The 21,901-nt window shown below is 49.1% G+C and overlaps 1 protein-coding gene across 2 annotated transcripts in view; it reads left to right on the top strand.

Annotated features, from left to right (window-relative positions):
- rhpn2 (rhophilin, Rho GTPase binding protein 2) overlaps window positions 1-21,901 on the top strand; it is a 79,371-nt gene that overhangs the window by 11,806 nt on the left and 45,664 nt on the right. For both annotated transcript variants that reach the window (XM_036981670.1, XM_036981669.1), the window contains exon 2: window positions 12,143-12,258. In XM_036981670.1, the coding sequence (XP_036837565.1) occupies window positions 12,143-12,258 (116 nt within the window). The remainder of the gene's footprint in view (window positions 1-12,142; window positions 12,259-21,901) is intronic.

The following is a 21,901-nucleotide window of genomic DNA, read 5'->3' as shown; positions in this document are numbered from 1 at the left end:
GGTAGATAATATATAAAGTGAATATATAAAGTGAAATAAACAATACAAATTAACAGTAAACATTACACATACAGAAGTTTTAAAACAATAAAAGACAATCCAAATGTCATATATATATATATATATATATATATACAGTGTTTTAACAATGTACAAATGGTTAAAGGACACAAGATAAAATAAATAAGCATAAATATGGGTTGTATTTACAATGGTGTGTGTTCTTCACTGGTTGCCCTTTTCTCGTGGCAACAGGTCACAAATCTTGCTGCTGTGATGGCACACTGTGGAATTTCACCCAGTAGATATGGGAGTTTATCAACATTGGATTTGTTTTCGAATTCTTTGTGGATCTGTGTAATCTGAGGGAAATATGTGTCTCTAATATGGTCATACATTGGGCAGGAGGTTAGGAAGTGCAGCTCAGTTTCCACCTCATTTTGTGGGCAGTGAGCACATAGCCTGTCTTCTCTTGAGAGCCATGTCTGCCTACGGCGGCCTTTCTCAATAGCAAGGCTATGCTCACTGAGTCTGTACAAAGTCAAAGCTTTCCTTAATTTTGGGTCAGTCACAGTGGTCAGGTATTCTGCCGCTGTGTACTCTCTGTGTAGAGCCAAATAGCATTCTAGTTTGCTCTGTTTTTTTTTGTTAATTCTTTCCAATGTGTCAAGTAATTATCTTTTTGTTTTCTCATGATTTGGTTGGGTCTAATTGTGCTGTTGTCCTGGGGCTCTGTAGGGTGTGTTTGTGTTTGTGAACAGAGCCCCAGGACCAGCTTGCTTAAGGGACTCTTCTCCAGGTTATCTCGCTCGCTCTCTCGCTCGCTCTCTCTCTCTCTCTCTTGCTCTCTCGTGTAGAACGCAACAATATATTTCATGGAACAGTGATTTGAGTTTTTCCATAGTGTCTTCACACACCACAGCAACCTTTCCCACTCCTGTAAGCAGGCTTCTCAAGCCAAAGCTCGGTCTCTGCCTGAAGAGGTTTGCACATTCAGGAAACCACAGGGCAATAAGACATACAGGAGTCCTGGTGATTTGGTCATGTTTAAACAACATTTGGGATTTGGAAACAGTGTTCGGCGTTGGTGGAGTTTTCAGTTAAGTGTTGGCCCTTTTTTCTGTCTCTCCTGTCTCTCGCTCTGTGTCTCTCGCTCTGTGTCTCTCGCTCTGTGTCTCTCGCTCTGTGTCTCTCGCTCTGTGTCTCTCGCTCTGTGTCTCTCGCTCTGTGTCTCTCGCTCTGTGTCTCTCGCTCTGTCTCGTCTCTCGCTCTGTGTCTCTCGCTCTCTCTGTCTTCTCTGCCTGGTGAGAATGAGCTCAGTGATTTACTATGCTGCTCTAACAAATGCTCCACAGACTCGCCGCTCAACTCCTGGTCTGCCGATAATCCTGTGAGATGCCATGGTAACGTGGTTTCAGGCCGGGTTCCCAAACCTCTGCTGTTTTCCTGAACTGGTTTCAGGCCGGGTTCCCAAACCTCGTTTGTCCCCCCCCCCAGGCGTTAGGGACGTTTGTCGTCCCCAGGCGTTAGGGACGTTTGTCCCCCCCCCCCCCCAGGCGTTAGGGACATTTGTTCCCCCCCCAGGCGTTAGGGACGTTTGTCCCCCAGTGCAACAGCAGCCAGATACCATTGACGTAGAATCAGCTCAAGGCTGTCCCAGTCCCAAACCACTCAGACAAATTGACAACATGTGCCCTGGCCCAGAAAAAGAGAGGCTGGGCTTGTGTCCTAAATGGCACCCTATTCCCTACATAGCCCTGGTCTAAAGTAGTGCACTATATGGGGAATAGGGTTCTGGTCTAAAGTAGTGCACCAAATGGGGAATAGGGCCCTGGTCTAAAGTAGTGCACTATATGCGGAATAAGGCCCTGGTCTAAAGAAGTGCACTATATGGGGAATAAGGCCCTGGTCTAAAGAAGTGCACTACATAGGGAATAGGGCTCTGTTCTATTGTAGTACCACTATATAGGGAATAGGGCTCTGGTCTAAAGTAGTACCACTATATAGGGAATAGGGCTCTGGTCTATAGTAGTACCACTATATAGGGAATAGGGCTCTGTTCTATAGTAGTGCACTATATAGGGAATAGGACTCTGTTCTATAGTAGTACCACTATATAGGGAATAGGGCTCTGGTCTATAGTAGTACCACTATATAGGGAATAGGGCTCTGTTCTATAGTAGTGCACTATATAGGGAATAGGACTCTGTTCTATAGTAGTGCCACTATATAGGGAATATGGTTCCATTTGGTACAACCTCTGCAGTCTGTCTGGACAATGTCAGAGGAAACACAGTAAAAAGCCCCCCGTGTTTCTACTGCAAAATAACATTGAATCATCCCTTTAAGAAAGACTCCAACTCCTCCCCTTTAATTAGGGTTTAACCGTGTGTGTAGCCAAACCTCATTATATTGTGCTGCTGCAGGGAGGGTGAACTCTGACCTCATTTCTATCCTCCTGTCCAATCAGACAGTTCGTATAACGTGTAGAGATGTTTACCGTGATGAACCGTGGCTCTGAATTCATGTTGTTCTTTATGTTTTAACGTTACACAACACTCCTCCTTCACTCTGAATGGTTCAATGGAGAGGGTCTCTTCAGTAGTCTGTCCAAAGACGAGAGAGGCAGCTAACTCGACTGTTCCCTGATTTTACTCTGTCGGCGTCCCAATTGGACCCCACGCCCACCTGTTCTCCGGGCCCATAGGGCCTTGGTTAAAGTAGTGCACTATGTCGGGTGCCATTTGGGCTGCAGAATATAACTTGGGGCTTGTTATTGGGAGCTTGTTAGTGGCCAGCAGACACAGTCCCCAGTCTGTTGGTCCAGACCGAAGCTGAGACAGACTGAGAGTCTTTGTCCCAGGCTGAGCTCCGTTACTAATGAACACTCTAATAGGACTCTGTTCTGGGCCTGTTTTCATAAAGAGCCTCTCAATGTAGTTGTGCTGATCTAGGATCAGTTTAGTCTGTTAAATAATAATGAATTATAAGGGGGGGGGGGGGACCTGGTCGTACATCAGCACTCCTATTCTGGAATGCTTTGTGAGTACTTGGACTGTTCCCAGTTCTGGACTGTTTTTAATAGGAGTCTGTTCTGGGACTGTTTTTAATAGGACTCTGTTCTGGGACTGTTTTTAATAGGACTCTGTTCTGGGACTGTTTTTAATAGGACTCTGTTCTGGGACTGTTTTTAATAGGGCTCTGTTCTGGGACTGTTTTTAATAGGAGTCTGTTCTGGGACTGTTTTTAATAGGAGTCTGTTCTGGGACTGTTTTTAATAGGAGTCTGTTCTGGGGCTGTTTTTAATAGGAGTCTGTTCTGGGACTGTTTTTAATAGGAGTCTGTTCTGGGACTGTTTTTAATAGGAGTCTGTTCTGGGGCTGTTTTTAATAGGAGTCTGTTCTGGGACTGTTTTTAATAGGAGTCTGTTCTGGGACTGTTTTTAATAGGAGTCTGTTCTGGGGCTGTTTTTAATAGGAGTCTGTTCTGGGACTGTTTTTAATAGGAGTCTGTTCTGGGACTGTTTTTAATAGGAGTCTGTTCTGGGACTGTTTTTAATAGGAGTCTGTTCTGGGACTGTTTTTAATAGGAGTCTGTTCTGGGACTGTTTTTAATAGGAGTCTGTTCTGGGACTGTTTTTAATAGGAGTCTGTTCTGGGACTGTTTTTAATAGGAGTCTGTTCTGGGACTGTTTTTAATAGGAGTCTGTTCTGGGACTGTTTTTAATAGGAGTCTGTTCTGGGACTGTTTTTAATAGGAGTCTGTTCTAGGACTGTTTTTAATAGGAGTCTGTTCTAGGACTGTTTTTAATAGGAGTCTGTTCTGGGACTGTTTTTAATAGGAGTCTGTTCTGGGACTGTTTTTAATAGGAGTCTGTTCTGGGACTGTTTTTAATAGGAGTCTGTTCTGGGACTGTTTTTAATAGGAGTCTGTTCTGGGACTGTTTTTAATAGGAGTCTGTTCTGGGACTGTTTTTAATAGGAGTCTGTTCTGGGACTGTTTTTAATAGGAGTCTGTTCTGGGACTGTTTTTAATAGGAGTCTGTTCTGGGACTGTTTTTAATAGGAGTCTGTTCTGGGACTGTTTTTAATAGGAGTCTGTTCTGGGACTGTTTTTAATAGGAGTCTGTTCTGGGACTGTTTTTAATAGGAGTCTGTTCTGGGACTGTTTTTAATAGGAGTCTGTTCTGGGACTGTTTTTAATAGGAGTCTGTTCTGGGACTGTTTTTAATAGGAGTCTGTTCTGGGACTGTTTTTAATAGGAGTCTGTTCTGGGACTGTTTTTAATAGGAGTCTGTTCTGGGACTGTTTTTAATAGGAGTCTGTTCTGGGACTGTTTTTAATAGGACTCTGTTCTGGGACTGTTTTTAATAGGACTCTGTTCTGGGACTGTTTTTAATAGGAGTCTGTTCTGGGACTGTTTTTAATAGGAGTCTGTTCTGGGACTGTTTTTAATAGGAGTCTGTTCTGGGACTGTTTTTAATAGGAGTCTGTTCTGGGACTGTTTTTAATAGGAGTCTGTTCTGGGACTGTTTTTAATAGGAGTCTGTTCTGGGACTGTTTTTAATAGGAGTCTTTTCTGGGACTGTTTTTAATAGGAGTCTGTTCTGGGACTGTTTTTAATAGGAGTCTGTTCTGGGACTGTTAGGACTCTGGAAGGTTCGGGACATAAATCGACCCCTACAGTATGCTGTTTCTCTACTGTGACTTAAGATTCAGATTGACACCTGAGTAAATGGATTTCAGCCGGCTGCAGTATCTAAAGGACCAATCAGGAAGACATTCCTTGGGATTCATATTATCCCCCAAAAATCTACCTAGTTTCACTACCGGTTTATAATTCATATTGACCTTAGAGACTTCTGGGGAAATATTGATCAAGAGACTTCTGGGGAAATATTGATCAAGAGACTTCTGGGGAAATATTGATCAAGAGACTTCTGGGGAAATATTGATCAAGAGACTTCTGGGGAAATTTTGATCAAGAGACTTCTGACTTCGGGGCGGCAGGGTAGCCTAGTGGTTAGAGCGTTGGACTAGTAACCGGAAGGTTGCGAGTTCAAACCCCCGAGCTGACAAGGTACAAATCTGTCGTTCTGCCCCTGAACAGGCAGTTAACCCACTGTTCCCAGGCCGTCATTGAAAATAAGAATTTGTTCTTAACTGACTTGCCTGGTTAAATAAAGGTAAAATAAAATAAATAAATAAATATTGATCAAGAGACTTCTGGGGAAATACCGAAAAAATGGAAGTGTCCATTTTTCTTTAAAAAAAAAGTGTTTAAAGCCAATATCTGGTCAGTACACCAGGGTTCTTCCCAAATAAGAAGGGGGGCGCTGTGTCACCTTGTTGACTTGGCTTCACTCTGACTATAGCCTTGTCGACTTGGCTACACTCTGACTATAGCCTTGTCGACTTGGCTGCACACTCTGACTATAGCCTTGTCGACTTGGCTGCACACTCTGACTATAGCCTTGTTGACTTGGCTGCACACTCTGACTATAGCCTTGTTGACTTGGCTACACACTCTGACTATAGCCTTGTCGACTTGGCTGCACTCTGACTATAGCCTTGTTGACTTGGCTACACACTGACTATAGCCTTGTCGACTTGGCTACACTCTGACTATAGCCTTGTTGACTTGGCTACACTCTGACTATAGCCTTGTCGAATCATACAACGCTTGTGTAACGGCAGTCAAAACTAAAGTCAAATGAGCTAGATAATCTCCTTCAATGAATGACCCACAGTTTTTTGCTAAATGGACTTTGAGGATTTTATAAAGCCGATCAGCTCATGAATAACAGAGAGATGAAGAGTAGAGAATAGTTTTTAAATATTCAAGGTATTTTAACGCGGACCAACTGTATTCATATCTACTCTCATATCGTTTTGTTGATCACACGTTCTCTACCCTAAAGGCAGCAATACGGGGGTGGTGGTATTCTAGAAGTATTTTGACATGCTTAGGCTAGACGTGCTTTCATAATGCAGCCTATGGGTTACAGAATAAAGTTAGGATTTTTTTTACGCGAGACAGGAGTCAGGATTTGGGGTTTCATTGGGATTGGATAATAGCCTATAGGCTCTAGGACCGTAGAAGACAGAATGTTGTCTGTGACAGAGATGCCTAACGTGGTGGATTGTCCGTAGGGCCAATCAGATATGGGAGTTTATGAAGAGTCACAATGACATCTCAAAAAGAGAGGTTATTTTATAGGTTAAACTGTTGGGGTTTCCTGTAGGGTTTATTACATGCATTTGTTCAGTCCAGCAGTGTCAATGATGTGTGTTTTGGATTAATGGTGACATTGTGTGTAGTAAATATGCTAGGCTAAAGGCTTCCATTAACAACCTATTGTGTGTAGTAAATATGCTAGGCTAAAGGCTACCATTAACAACCTATTGTGTGTAGTAAATATGCTCGGCTAAAGGCTTCCATTGACAACCTATTGTGTGTGGTAAATATGCTAGGCTAAAGGCGTCCACTGACAACCTACTGTCTGTAGTAAAAATGCTAGGCTAAAGGTTTCCACTGACAACCTATTGTGTAGTAAATATGCTAGGCTAAAGGCTTCCATTAACCCATTGTGTGTAGTAAATATGCTAGGCTAAAGGCTTCCATTAACAACCTATTGTGTGTAGTAAATATGCTAGGCTAAAGGCTACCATTAACAACCTATTGTGTGTAGTAAATATGCTAGGCTAAAGGCTTCCATTAACAACCTATTGTGTGTAGTAAATATGCTAGGCTAAAGGCTTCCATTAACAACCTATTTGGATAATGTGCTATTTATGTTTTGCTAATCTGATGCTGCTCATGTTGTCGTTTTCCGGGTCTTGCCATTACATTTTTTTCTGGAAATGTGAAGTATTCCCAGTTACCCCTGGGAACTGCCCAGTTACCCCTGGGAACTGCCCAGTTACCCCTGGGAACTGCCCAGTTACCCCTGGGAACTGCCCAGTTACCCCTGGGAACTGCCCAGTTACCCCTGGGAACTGCCCAGTTACCCGTGTTAATCCCTATTTGGGACCAGCCTGGGGTTGAGAAAGACTGCCCAGGGTGGTTGTGGGAACTGCCCAGGGTGGTTGTGGGAACTGCCCAGTTACCCGTGTCAATCCCTATTTGGGACCAGCCTGGGGTTGAGAAAGACTGCCCAGGGTGGTTGTGGGAACTGCCCAGTTACCCGTGTTAATCCCTATTTGGGACCAGCCTGGGGTTGAGAAAGACTGCCCAGGGTGGTTGTGGGAACTGCCCAGTTACCCGTGTCAATCCCTATTTGGGACCAGCCTGGGGTTGAGAAAGACTGCCCAGGGTGGTTGTGGGAACTGCCCAGTTACCCGTGTTAATCCCTATTTGGGACCAGCCTGGGGTTGAGAAAGACTGCCCAGGGTGGTTGTGGGAACTGCCCAGGGTGGTTGTGGGAACTGTTCTCTGACATTTTGTCACTTCCTTTGAGACAGACAGATGACATGTCCCTCTGTGTCCTTTAGTCAAGAGGCAGATCACATGTCCCTCCTTTAGTCAAGAGGAGGAGGAAGGGCAGTGAGTCCACCTGGTCAGGTGACTCAGGTTTCCCTCCGAGAGCTTTGATGCTAGCTAGAGGAATGTGGTAATCTCTCTGTGTGGATCAGAGCTGGTACCTCTTTGACTGAACCCTTTTCAGCAACGGAACCCACAGGGAAGTAGTGCACGATGTAGGGAATAGGGTGCCAGTGTTGCACTGTGTAGGGAATAGGGTGCCAGTGGTGCACTATGTAGGGAATAGGGTGCCAGTGGTGCACTATGTAGGGAATAGGGTGCCAGTGGTGCACTGTGTAGGGAATAGGGTGCCAGTGGTGCACTGTGTAGTGAATAGGGTGCCAGTGGTGCACTGTGTAGTGAATAGGGTGCCAGTGGTGCACTATGTAGGGAATAGGGTGCCAGTGGTGCACTATGTAGGGAATAGGGTGCCAGTGGTGCACTATGTAGGGAATAGGGTGCCAGTGGTGCACTATGTAGGGAATAGGGTGCCAGTGGTGCACTATGTAGTGAATAGGGTGCCAGTGGTGCACTATGTAGGGAATAGGGTGCCAGTGGTGCACTGTGTAGTGAATAGGGTGCCAGTGGTGCACTATGTAGGGAATAGGGTGCCAGTGGTGCACTATGTAGTGAATAGGGTGCCAGTGGTGCACTGTGTAGTGAATAGGGTGCCAGTGGTGCACTGTGTAGTGAATAGGGTGCCAGTGGTGCACTATGTAGTGAATAGGGTGCCAGTGGTGCACTGTGTAGTGAATAGGGTGCCAGTGGTGCACTATGTAGTGAATAGGGTGCCAGTGGTGCACTGTGTAGTGAATAGGGTGCCAGTGGTGCACTATGTAGTGAATAGGGTGCCAGTGGTGCACTGTGTAGGGAATAGGGTGCCAGTGGTGCACTGTGTAGGGAATAGGGTGCCAGTGGTGCACTGTGTAGGGAATAGGGTGCCAGTGGTGCACTGTGTAGTGAATAGGGTGTCATGTGGGATGTAAGAGTTTATAACAGCTTATATCTTACCTGCGGGGGTTTCCTTAGTGACAACGACACCTTAAAACACACAGTCCAGGGCTGGGTATTGTGACGGAGGTTACAGCTTCCTTTTGATAGTCAAATGTTGTCATAAATATCATGACATCATTCTGAATGAGCCTAATAAACTGGTATTGATGGTGTATTGGCATAGCATCAGCATATTGTCATAGGGCCAAGCCCTGGGAGTCTCCTCCCTCTTATTTCCATACAGCGATCAGAGCCACATCCTTTACAGGTGTGTCTCTCTCTCTCTTTGTCTCTCTCTCTCTTTGTCTCTCTCTCTCTTTGTCTCTCTCTTTTTGTCTCTCTCTCTCTCTCTCTCTTTGTGTGTCTCTCTCTCTCTTTGTGTCTCTCTGTGTCTCTCACTCTCTCTTTGTGTGTCTCTCTGTGTCTCTCTCTGTGTCTCTGTCTCTGTCTCACAACAATAGCTGCTCTCTGACCTTGCCAAGCCACATCTCCTTGTCTTTATTCTAGTTTTTATTAGGTGATTAATGACAGTCTATGAAGCCATTTAAAAACACCCAGTATCGTTGTGTTGAGGAACAGCAACACCTGACAGGTGACGTCATTCTGGTTGTTGTCCACGTGTTACAGTAATGTTTTATTTGTCAAAACAATATTACAAGTAAATCATGTTTTATTTTTTGGGGGGGATGTTTACTTGTTAGGTCGATGTACAGTAAGTTGTCTACTTCAGTCAGTTGAGTTCAGAGAAAGGAATCGGCTCTTGATCACAGTGAGGAAATAACAAGGAGAGATGCATTAAGTATCTCAGCGACTAAAATAAGATTGATAGAAATGTCCTATGATCGCACCATGTTTAATACTGTAGGCTGGGTTAGGTACGCAGAGGCCCACTGGGTTAGGTACGTAGAGGCCCACTGGGTTAGGTACGTAGAGGCCCACTGGGTTAGGTACGTAGAGGCCCACTGGGTTAGGTACGTAGAGGCCCACTGGGTTAGGTACGCAGAGGCCCACTGGGTTAGGTACGCAGAGGCCCACTGGGTTAGGTACGCAGAGGCCCACTGGGTTAGGTACGCAGAGGCCCACTGGGTTAGGTACGCAGAGGCCCACTGGGTTAGGTACGCAGAGGCCCACTGGGTTAGGTACGCAGAGGCCCACTGGGTTAGGTACGCAGAGGCCCACTGGGTTAGGTACGCAGAGGCCCGCTGGGTTAGGTACGTAGAGGCCCGCTGGGCTAGGTACGCCAGAGGCCCGCTGGGCTAGGTACGCCAGAGGCCCGCTGGGCTAGGTACGCAGAGGTTATGTAACTCTGTGTTCTATTTCAGTCTGGGGTTATGTATCTGTAGGTGTCGTCATATTGAGGAGCACAACTATGTGTTGCTAAGCCGACCAGTTTCTCTCTCTGTCTTGTTTTCTGTGCTGACACAGTGTACAGGACACACCTCTGTCAACCTGTTAGCTCTACTATTGGCTAGGAACACAGGAACATTACTCTGTAACCTAGGAGACTGACTGCTGTTCAATTGACCTCTGACTCATACATATGAATGTTACTGTGTCGTTGTCCATCTGTGTGTGTTGACATAGTTAGGTCTGGCAGCCTGTTGCTCTGACATCAGGAGAACAGGTAGTTAGATCTGGCAGCCTGTTGCTATGATACCAGAAGAACAGGTAGTTAGATCTGGCAGCCTGTTGCTAGAACACCAGAAGAACAGGTAGTTAGGTCTGGCAGCCTGTTGCTATGATACCAGAAGAACAGGTAGTTAGATCTGGCAGCCTGTTGCTATGATACCAGAAGAACAGGTAGTTAGATCTGGCAGCCTGTTGCTAGGACACCAGAAGAACAGGTAGTTAGGTCTGGCAGCCTGTTGCTAGGCCACCAGAAGAACAGGTAGGTAGGTCTGGCAGCCTGTTGCTAGGACACCAGAAGAACAGGCAGTGAGTTCTGAAGTCCATGGGGTTTCAGTACAGAGGGGGCAGAAGCACATGGGACTGTCTGCCTTGTCCTTAACTACAGCTTGTTGTGAGCTTCTGGGTTTATCACCAAGACATCCAACACCGTGGAAGTCAGCTTGACCTGGTCATCTGTCCAGCACAGCCCACAGGTCGTTTCTAGGGTTTATCACCAAGACATCCAACACTGTGGAAGTCAGCTTGACCTGGTCATCTGTCCAGCACAGCCCACAGGTCGTTTCTAGGGTTTATCACCAAGACATCCAACACTGTGGAAGTCAGCTTGACCTGGTCATCTGTCCAGCACAGCCCACAGGTCGTTTCTAGGGTTTATCACCAAGACATCCAACACTGTGGAAGTCAGCTTGACCTGGTCATCTGTCCAGCACAGCCCACAGGTCGTTTCTAGGGTTTATCACCAAGACATCCAACACTGTGGAAGTCGGCTTGACCTGGTCATCTGTCCAGCACAGCCCACAGGTCGTTTCTAGGGTTTATCACCAAGACATCCAACACTGTGGAAGTTAGCTTGACCTGGTCATCTGTCCAGCACAGCCCACAGGTCGTTTCTAGGGTTTATCACCAAGACATCCAACACTGTGGAAGTCAGCTTGACCTGGTCATCTGTCCAGCACAGCCCACAGGTCGTTTCTAGGGTTTATCACCAAGACATCCAACACTGTGGAAGTCAGCTTGACCTGGTCATCTGTCCAGCACAGCCCACAGGTCGTTTCTAGGGTTTATCACCAAGACATCCAACACTGTGGAAGTCAGCTTGACCTGGTCATCTGTCCAGCACAGCCCACAGGTCGTTTCTAGGGTTTATCACCAAGACATCCAACACTGTGGAAGTCAGCTTGACCTGGTCATCTGTCCAGCACAGCCCACAGGTCGTTTCTAGGGTTTATCACCAAGACATCCAACACTGTGGAAGTCAGCTTGACCTGGTCATCTGTCCAGCACAGCCCACAGGTCATTTCTAGGGTTTTGTACCACACAGCCCACTCCACACAGGACTTTTCTAGGGTTTTGTACCACACAGCCCACTCAACACAGGTCGTTTCTAGGGTTTTGTACCACACAGCCTACTCAACACAGGTCGTTTCTAGGGTTTTGTACCACACAGCCCACTCCACACAGGACTTTTCTAGGGTTTTGTACCACACAGCCCACTCCACACAGGACTTTTCTAGGGTTTTGTACCACACAGCCCACTCCACACAGGTCGTTTCTAGGGTTTTGTACCACACAGCCCACTCCACACAGGTCGTTTCTAGGGTTTTGTACCACACAGCCCACTCCACACAGGTCGTTTCTAGGGTTTTGTAGGGATGTAACCCACTAGCCCTGACAGAAGGGTCCTCTGTTCTCCTGTCTGTTCTGTAGGGATGTAACCCACTAGCCCTGACAGAAGGGTCCTCAGATACTAATGTCCTCTGTTCTCCTGTCTTTTCTGTAGGGATGTAACCTACTAGCCCTGACAGAAGGGTCCTCTGATACTAATGTCCCCTGTTCTCCTGTCTGTTCTGTAGGGATGTAACCCACTAGCCCTGACAGAAGGGTCCTCAGATACTAATGTCCTCTGTTCTCCTCTCTGTTCTGTAGGGATGTAACCCACTAGCCCTGACAGAAGGGTCCTCAGATACTAATGTCCTCTGTTCTCCTCTCTGTTCTGTAGGGATGTAACCCACTAGCCCTGACGGGCCGCTCCAAGCTGCAGAATGAGAGAGCCAGTCTCAACCAACAGATCATCAGACAGATGAGGATGAGAGCTGGGGCAGAGAACTTACTAAGGTACGTACACACACACACACACACACACACACACACACACACACACACACACACACACACACACACACACACACACATACAGTCACACACACACACACATACAGTCACACACACACACACACACACAGCCTCTCACACGTACACTAACAGGAAGACACACACTGCAGGCCCTGTATGGTAAGTCCGTGTCCCAGCCTCCATTAGAGAAGAGCCCTGTATGGTAAGGACAGTGTCCCAGCCTCCATTAGAGAAGAGCCCTGTATGGTAAGACAGTGTCCCAGCCTCCAACCCATCCATATTCTCCCACTGTACTGTAAATCAAATCAAATGTATTTTTATAAAGCCCTTCGTACATCAGCTGATATCTCAAAGTGCTGTACAGAAACCCAGCATAAAACCCCAAACAGCAAGCAATGCAGGTGTAGAAGCACGGTGGCTTGGGAAAAACTCCAGAGAAATCTCTTTTGTGTTCACACAGCAAAGACCTTGACGTCGTCAGTCACTCAGCTTTGTTAAAATACTCCAAACCTGAAGGTGGCAATAGTGTTGTTTGGCAACGCATGTCCGTGTTATTAGCTTAGTTTATGGTCTAGATTCCAATGTTATCTAGCTAGCTATGCTAATGTTGTTATTTAGTAGAAAGGCCTTGTTGATACTAGCAAGATGGCCACAGCCAGATGACTACCTAGCAAGATGGCCACAGCTAGATAACTACCTAGCAAGATGGCCACAGCTAGATCAGTACCTAGCAAGATGGCCACAGCTAGATGACTACCTAGCAAGATGGCTACAGCTAGATGACTACCTAGCAAGATGGCCACAGCTAGATGACTACCTAGCAAGATGGCCACAGCTAGATGACTACCTAGCAAGATGGCCACAGCTAGATGACTACCTAGCAAGATGGCCACAGCTAGATGACTACCTAGCAAGATGGCCACAGCTAGATGACTACCTAGCAAGATGGCCACAGCTAGATGACTACCTAGCAAGATGGCCACAGCTAGATAACTACCTAGCAAGATGGCCACAGCTAGATAACTACCTAGCAAGATGGCCACAGCTAGATAACTACCTAGCAAGATGGCCACAGCTAGATCACGAGAAGAAACTATTTAATTCACTCTCCATAATCCCAAACTACCAGTGCCAGCCCATAGCCACATGTTTAGCTAGCTAGCTAACGTTACACTGCCTGTTGTCGTCTGACTCCTGGGACTGATCTCAAATGGCACCCTATTCTCTATATAGTGCACTACTTAAGACCAAAGCCCTATGGCACCCTATTCCCTATATAGTGCACTACTTTAGACCAGAGCCCTGTGGGATGTAGACTTGAATGACCCACCGTGAACTGGGGACCCACTGTGAACTGGAGACCCACCTTGAACTGGGGACCCACCTTGAACTGGGGACCCACCTTGAACTGGGGACCCACCTTGAACTGGGGACCCACCTTGAACTGGGGACCCACCGTGAACTGGGGACCCACCGTGAACTGGGGACCCACCGTGAACTGGGGACCCACCGTGAACTGGGGACCCACCGTGAACTGGGGACCCACCGTGAACTGGGGACCCACTGTGAGCTGGTGTTTAATAAACCTGGGGACCCACTGTGAACTGGTGTTTAATAAACCTGGGGACCCACTGTGAACTGGGGACCCACTGTGAACTGGAGACCCACCTTGAACTGGGGACCCACCTTGAACTGGGGACCCACCTTGAACTGGGGACCCACCTTGAACTGGGGACCCACCTTGAACTGGGGACCCACCTTGAACTGGGGACCCACCTTGAACTGGGGACCCACCTTGAACTGGGGACCCACCTTGAACTGGGGACCCACCGTGAACTGGGGACCCACCGTGAACTGGGGACCCACCGTGAACTGGGGACCCACCGTGAACTGGGGACCCACTGTGAGCTGGTGTTTAATAAACCTGGGGACCCACTGTGAACTGGTGTTTAATAAACCTGGGGACCCACCGTGAACTGGGGACCCACCGTGAACTGGGGACCCACCACGAACTGGGGACCCACCGCGAACTGGGGACCCACCGTGAACTGGGGACCCACCGTGAACTGGGGACCCACCGTGAACTGGGGACCCACTGTGAACTGGGGACCCACCGTGAACTGGCGTTTTATGAACTGGGGACCCACCGTGAACTGGGGACCCACCGTGAACTGGTGTTTAATAAACCTGGGGACCCACTGTGAACTGGTGTTTAATAAACCTGGGGACCCACTGTGAACTGGGGACCCACTGTGAACTGGCGTTTTATGAACTGGGGACCCACCGTGAACTGGCGTTTTAATAAACCTAGAGACCCATCTTGACGGTCTTTTTCTCCGGTTCTTGTCTGACTCAGATTCTGGGCCTGGAGCCCCCTGTCATCTTCATTAGTGGTCCGTATGCCTCAGGAAATACGATTTGTAAACTCCAAGGTTGCCAATAAAGTTATGTATTTGATTTGTGTTGAGGTGAGGCTGTTATTCTGTGTTTTCCCAGAATGCCTCTGTGTGTGTACGGTCCAGGTTAGTAAACACAGATAATGATGCCTAGATAATCAGTTTCCCCGGTGACCTGGCCTGTTTAGTGTGTTGTCCGTTGCCATGGTGCAAGGCGGACAAAGGCTCCGTGCCACAGTGTGACAAATCTCTTTGACGTCAACAGCAGCTTTGTTACCCTCCCTCTCTCCCCCCCCTCCTACTCTCCTCTCCTCTCCTCACTGTGTCCTCTCCTCACTGTGTCCTCTCCTCACTGTGTCCTCTCCTCACTGTGTCCTCTCCTCACTGTGTCCCCTCCTCACTGTGTCCCCTCCTCACTGTGTCCCCTCCTCACTGTGTCCCCTCCTCACTGTGTCCCCTCCTCACTGTGTCCCCTCCTCACTGTGTCCCTTCCTCACTGTGTCCCTTCCTCACTGTGTCCCTTCCTCACTGTGTCCCTTCCTCACTGTGTCCCTTCCTCACTGTGTCCCTTCCTCACTGTGTCCCTTCCTCACTGTGTCCCTTCCTCACTGTGTCCCTTCCTCACTGTGTCCCTTCCTCACTGTGTCCTCCTCTCCTCACTGTGTCCCTTCCTCACTGTGTCCCTTCCTCACTGTGTCCCTTCCTCACTGTGTCCCTTCCTCACTGTGTCCCTTCCTCACTGTGTCCCTTCCTCACTGTGTCCTCCTCTCCTCACTGTGTCCTCCCTTCCTCACTGTGTCCTCCTCTCCTCACTGTGTCCTCCTCTCCTCACTGTGTCCTCCTCTCCTCACTGTGTCCTCCTCTCCTCACTGTGTCCTCCTCTGCTCACTGTGTCGTCCTCCTCTCCTCACTGTGTCGTCCTCCTCTGCTCACTGTGTCGTCCTCCTCTGCTCACTGTGTCGTCCTCCTCTGCTCACTGTGTCGTCCTCCTCTGCTCACTGTGTCGTCCTCCTCTGCTCACTGTGTCGTCCTCCTCTGCTCACTGTGTCGTCCTCCTCTGCTCACTGTGTCGTCCTCCTCTGCTCACTGTGTCCTCCTCCTCTGCTCACTGTGTCCTCCTCCTCTCTCCTCCTCTCCCCTCCTCACGGTGTCTCCTCCTCTCCCCTTGTGGTTTGGCTGAGGCCTGTGGCAGCTAGGAGGAGCTGATATGAACAGGCTGTAATATGATTCCAGTAGAGGTCATGATGTCTGCAGCTGGGGTATGGAGCGTTGGGAGTATGGGCTAGGAGAGGCTTGGCCACAGGAATGCTCTCATACAGCACCATATATCAAATTCAACCTAACGTTCTGGAGTACATGGAGTACACTGTCCAGTATATGGATCAGCCTGACAGTCTATAGGCTAGTCCTTACTGAGGTACCTGGATCAGCCTGACAGTCTGCTGAACAGTCTATAGGCTAGTCCTTACTGAGGTACCTTGGATCAGCCTGACAGTCTATAGGCTAGTCCTTACTGAGGTACCTGGTTCAGCCTGACAGTCTTCTGAATAGTCTAGACTATAGGCTAGTCCTTACTGAGGTACCGTGGATCAGCCTTACAGTCTATAGGCTAGTCCTTACTGAGGTACCTTGGATCAGCCTTACAGTCTTCTGAACAGTCTATAGGCTAGTCCTTACTGAGGTACCTGGATCAGCCTGACAGTCAGTCTATAGGCTAGTCCTTACTGAGGTACCTGGATCAGCCTGACAGTCTATAGGCTAGTCCTTACTGAGGTACCTGGATCAGCCTGACAGTCTATAGGCTAGTCCTTACTGAGGTACCTGGATCAGCCTGACAGTCTATAGGCTAGTCCTTACTGAGGTACCTGGATCAGCCTGACAGTCAGTCTATAGGCTAGTCCTTACTGAGGTACCTGGATCAGCCTGACAGTCTGCTGAACAGTCTATAGGCTAGTCCTACTGAGGTACCTGGATCAGCCTGACAGTCTGCTGAACAGTCTATAGGCTAGTCCTTACTGAGGTACCTGGATCAGCCTGACAATCTGCTGAACAGTCTAGACTATAGGCTAGTCCTTACTGAGGTACCTGGATCAGCCTGACAGTCTGCTGAACAGTCTATAGGCTAGTCCTTACTGAGGTACCTTGGATCAGCCTGACAGTCTGCTGAACAGTCTATAGGCTAGTCCTTACTGAGGTACCTTGGATCAGCCTGACAGTCTATAGGCTAGTCCTTACTGAGGTACCTGGATCAGCCTGACAGTCAGTCTATAGGCTAGTCCTTACTGAGGTACCTGGATCAGCCTGACAGTCTATAGGCTAGTCCTTACTGAGGTACCTGGATCAGCCTGACAGTCTGCTGAACAGTCTATAGGCTAGTCCTACTGAGGTACCTGGATCAGCCTGACAGTCTATAGGCTAGTCCTTACTGAGGTACCTGGATCAGCCTGACAGTCTGCTGAATAGTCTATAGGCTAGTCCTTACTGAGGTACCTTGGATCAGCCTGACAGTCTGCTGAACAGTCTATAGGCTAGTCCTTACTGAGGTACCTTGGATAAGCCTGACAGTCTGCTGAACAGTCTATAGGTCTATCTATCTAGTCTATCTATTCTGTCTGTGTCACCCCCTGCCCCGGGTTAGTGGAGGGGGTTAGAGGTCAAACTACTTACTGATTTCGACGCACAGGAATTGTCTGTTCAGCCCTGTGGGCCTGAAGACCTGCAGATCTGACCCCGGGGTTACGTTGAGATTCATTAACAGAGCGGGAACTGGGGAAGGTCAAATTAAGAGTGTGCATTATTGTCCTTTGTTTTAGTATAGAAATGAATCACATGTATGGAAACGAGTATTCAGCATTATGGATAAAGAAAGTATGAATGACTAGGTATCTAGTAGTGGGGGGGGGATTGGTAGGTATCTAGTGGTGGGGGGGATTGGCAGGTATCTAGTAGTGGGGGGGGATTGGCAGGTATCTAGTAGTGGGGGGGGGGATTGGTAGGTATCTAGTGGTGGGGGATTGGTAGGTATCTAGTGGTGGGGGGGATTGGTAGGTATCTAGTGGTGGTGGTGTTGGTGGGGGGATTGGTAGGTATCTAGTGGTGGGGGGGATTGGTAGGTATCTAGTGGTGGGGGGGATTGGTAGGTATCTAGTGGTGGGGGGGATTGGTAGGTATCTAGTGGTGGGGGGGATTGGTAGGTGTCTAGTGGTGGGGGGGATTGGTAGGTATCTAGTGGTGGGGGGGATTGGTAGGTATCTAGTGGTGGGGGGGATTGGTAGGTATCTAGTGGTGGGGGGGATTGGTAGGTATCTAGTGGTGGGGGGGATTGGTAGGTATCTAGTGGTGGGGGGGATTGGTAGGTATCTAGTGGTGGGGGGGATTGGTAGGTATCTAGTGGTGGGGGGGATTGGTAGGTATCTAGTGGTGGGGGGGATTGGTAGGTATCTAGTGGTGGTGGTGTTGGTGGGGGGATTGGTAGGTATCTAGTGGTGGGGGGGATTGGTAGGTATTTGGTGGTGGGGGGGGATTGGTAGGTATCTAGTGGTGGGGGGGGATTGGTAGGTATCTAGTGGTGGGGGATTGGTAGGTATCTAGTGGTGGTGGTGTTGGTGGGGGGATTGGTAGGTATCTAGTGGTGGGGGGGATTGGTAGGTATCTAGTGGTGGGGGGGATTGGTAGGTATCTAGTGGTGGGGGGGATTGGTAGGTATCTAGTGGTGGGGGGGATTGGTAGGTATCTAGTGGTGGGGGGGATTGGTAGGTTTCTAGTGGTGGGGGGGATTGGTAGGTATCTAGTGGTGGGGGGGATTGGTAGGTATCTAGTGGTGGGGGGGATTGGTAGGTATCTAGTGGTGGTGGTGTTGGTGGGGGGATTGGTAGGTATCTAGTGGTAGGGGGGATTGGTAGGTATCTAGTGGTGGGGGGAGATTGGTAGGTATCTAGTGGTGGGGGGAGATTGGTAGGTATCTAGTGGTGGGGGGAGATTGGTAGGTATCTAGTGGTGGGGGGGATTGGTAGGTATCTAGTGGTGGTGGTGAGAGGATTGGTAGGTATCTAGTGGTGAGAGGATTGGTAGGTATCTAGTGGTGGGGGGATTGGTAGGTATCTAGTGGTGGGGGGGATTGGTAGGTATCTAGTGGTGGGGGGATTGGTAGGTATCTAGTGGTGGTGGTGTTGGTGGGGGGATTGGTAGGTATCTAGTGGTGGGGGGGATTGGTAGGTATCTAGTGCTGGGGGATTGGTAGGTATCTAGTGGTGGGGGGGATTGGTAGGTATCTAGTGGTGGGGGGGATTGGTAGGTATCTAGTGGTGGGGGGGATTGGTAGGTATCTGGTGGTGGGGGATTGGTAGGTATCTGGTGGTGGGGGATTGGTAGGTATCTGGTGGTGGGGGATTGGTAGGTATCTAGTGGTGGGGGGGATTGGTAGGTATCTAGTGGTGGGGGGGATTGGTAGGTATCTAGTGGTGGTGGTGGGGGATTGGTAGGTATCTAGTGGTGGTGGTGGGGGATTGGTAGGTATCTAGTGGTGGTGGTGGGGGATTGGTAGGTATCTAGTGGTGGTGGTGGGGGATTGGTAGGTATCTAGTGGTGGTGGTGGGGGATTGGTAGGTATCTGGTGGTGGGGGATTGGTAGGTATCTAGTGGTGGGGGGGATTGGTAGGTATCTGGTGGTGGGGGATTGGTAGGTATCTAGTGGTGAGAGGATTGGTAGGTATCTAGTGGTGGGGGGGATTGGTAGGTATCTAGTGGTGGGGGGGATTGGTAGGTATCTAGTGGTGGGGGATTGGTAGGTATCTAGTGGTCGGGTTGATTGGTAGGTATCTAGTGGTGGTGGTGGGGGGGATTGGTAGGTATTTGGTGGGGGGGATTGGTAGGTATCTGGTGGTGGGGGATTGGTAGGTATCTAGTGGTGGGGGGGATTGGTAGGTATCTAGTGGTGGGGGGGATTGGTAGGTATCTAGTGGTGGGGGGGATTGGTAGGTATCTAGTGGTGGGGGATTGGTAGGTATCTAGTGTTGGGGGGGATTGGTAGGTATCTAGTGGTGGGGGGGATTGGTAGGTATCTAGTGGTGGGGGATTGGTAGGTATCTAGTGGTGGGGGATTGGTAGGTATCTAGTGGTGGGGGGATTGGTAGGTATCTAGTGGTGGGGGGGATTGGTAGGTATCTAGTGGTGGGGGGGATTGGTAGGTATCTAGTGGTGGGGGGGATTGGTAGGTATCTAGTGGTGGGGGGGATTGGTAGGTATCTAGTGGTGGGGGGGATTGGTAGGTATCTAGTGGTGGGGGGGATTGGTAGGTATCTAGTGGTGGGGGGGGGGGGGGGGGGGAGGTTGGTAGGTATCTGACCTGGGGCACTGAGATGAACCCTGACCTGATCTAAGGTACTGAGATGAACCCTGACCTGATCTAAGGTACTGAGATGACATGAGGCTGTACTGGAGCATCCTGTCAGCTTCAGAGAACCCTGCATTCCTCCCAGTATTTACAGGCTAACTACTAGCCCTCCTTGGCCCAGTCCACAGTGGGTAAGGACTTGGGGACCAGTCTCTCTCTCTCTCTGTGTCTGAACCCTGACCTGATCTAAGGTACTGAGATGAACCCTGACCTGATCTCAGGTACTGAGATGACATGAGGCTGTACTGGAGCAGCCTGTCAGCTTCAGAGAACCCTGCATTCCTCCCAGTATTTACAGGCTAACTGCTAGCCCTCCTTGGCCCAGTCCACAGTGGGTAAGGACTTGGGGGCCAGAAGATTAACTCAGCGGTGTGTGTGTGTGTTCGTCTGCCAACACTGCAGCAGGTAAAACCAATGAGTAGGTGCAGAGAGACTGTGTATTGAAGTTTCAGGTACTTGTATGTTTTCTTGGCTGGTTAAGATGCATTATTCCAACATCTATGCCTAAGGATTTAGGTGGTCCTCTGGAGATCAGGTGGTAGAGCATGGTGCTTGTAATACCAGGATAGTGGGTTTGATTCCAGGGACCACACATATGTAAAAAAAATAAAAAATGGATGCACGCATTACTGTAATTTACGTTGGATAAAAGTGTCTGCTAAATGGCGTAAATGATTCTATTATATTTATTTTGTAGGGGACTTTGAACTTTCAAAACAATAAGCAGGTCTGAAGAGATTATGTTCCACCTGTCTTTTCTACCTGGCTGGAATGTAAACAGCATTCCTGACTCCTGGGGAGTGGCAGGGGGAGAGAGAGAGGTGGACTACAAAGGTGACCTGTATTTACTCCTCTGTCCTCCCCAAAACCCTCACCTGGCCTCTCCCTCTCTCTCTGTCCTCCCCTATACCCTCACCTGGCCTCTCCCTCTCTCTCTGTCCTCCCCTATACCCTTACCTGGCCTCTCCCTCTCTCTCTGTCCTCCCCTATACCCTCACCTGGCCTCTCTCTGTCCTCCCCTATTCCCTCACCTGGCCTCTCTCTGTCCTCCCCTATTCCCTCACCTGGCCTCTCCCTCTCTCTCTGTCCTCCCCTATTCCCTCACCTGGCCTCTCCCTCTCACTCTGTCCTCCCCTAAACCCTCCCCTGGCCTCTCTCTGTCCTCCCCTATACCCTCACCTGGCCTCTCTCTGTCCTCCCCTATACCCTCGCTCTGTCCTCCCCTATACCCTCACCTGCCTGCTCACTCTCTCTCTCTGTCCTCCCCTATACCCTCACCTGGCCTCTCCCTCTCTCTCTGTCCTCCCCTATACCCTCACCTGGCCTTTCCCTCTCACTCTGTCCTCCCCTAAACCCTCACCTGGCCTCTCTATGTCTCTCTGTCCTCCCCTATACCCTCACCTGGCCTCTCCCTCTCTCTCTGTCCTCCCCTATACCCTCACCTGGCCTCTCTCTGTCCTCCCCTATACCCTTACCTGGCCTCTCTCTGTCCTCCCCTACACCCTCACCTGGCCTCTTTCTGTCCTGCCCTATACCCTCACCTGGCCTCTCTCTGTCCTCCCCTATACCCTCACCTGGTCTCTCTCTGTCTCTGTCTCTGTCTCTCTGTCTCTCTGTCCTCCCCTATACCCTCACATGGCCTCTCTCTCTGTCCTCCCCTATACCCTCACCTGGCCTCTCTCTCTGTCCTCCCCTATACCCTCACCTGGCCTCTCTCTCTGTCCTCCCCTATACCCTCACCTGGCCTCTCTCTCTGTCCTCCCCTATACCCTCACCTGGCCTCTCTCTCTGTCCTCCCCTATACCCTCACCTGGCCTCTCTCTGTCCTCCCCTATAC

Source organism: Oncorhynchus mykiss, chromosome 6 (assembly GCF_013265735.2).
Source record: "Oncorhynchus mykiss isolate Arlee chromosome 6, USDA_OmykA_1.1, whole genome shotgun sequence".
In the NCBI taxonomy this organism is placed as follows: domain Eukaryota; kingdom Metazoa; phylum Chordata; class Actinopteri; order Salmoniformes; family Salmonidae; genus Oncorhynchus; species Oncorhynchus mykiss.
The sequence above is the reverse complement of the archived record's forward strand: the minus strand, read 5'-3'. Positions and strand labels throughout refer to the sequence as shown.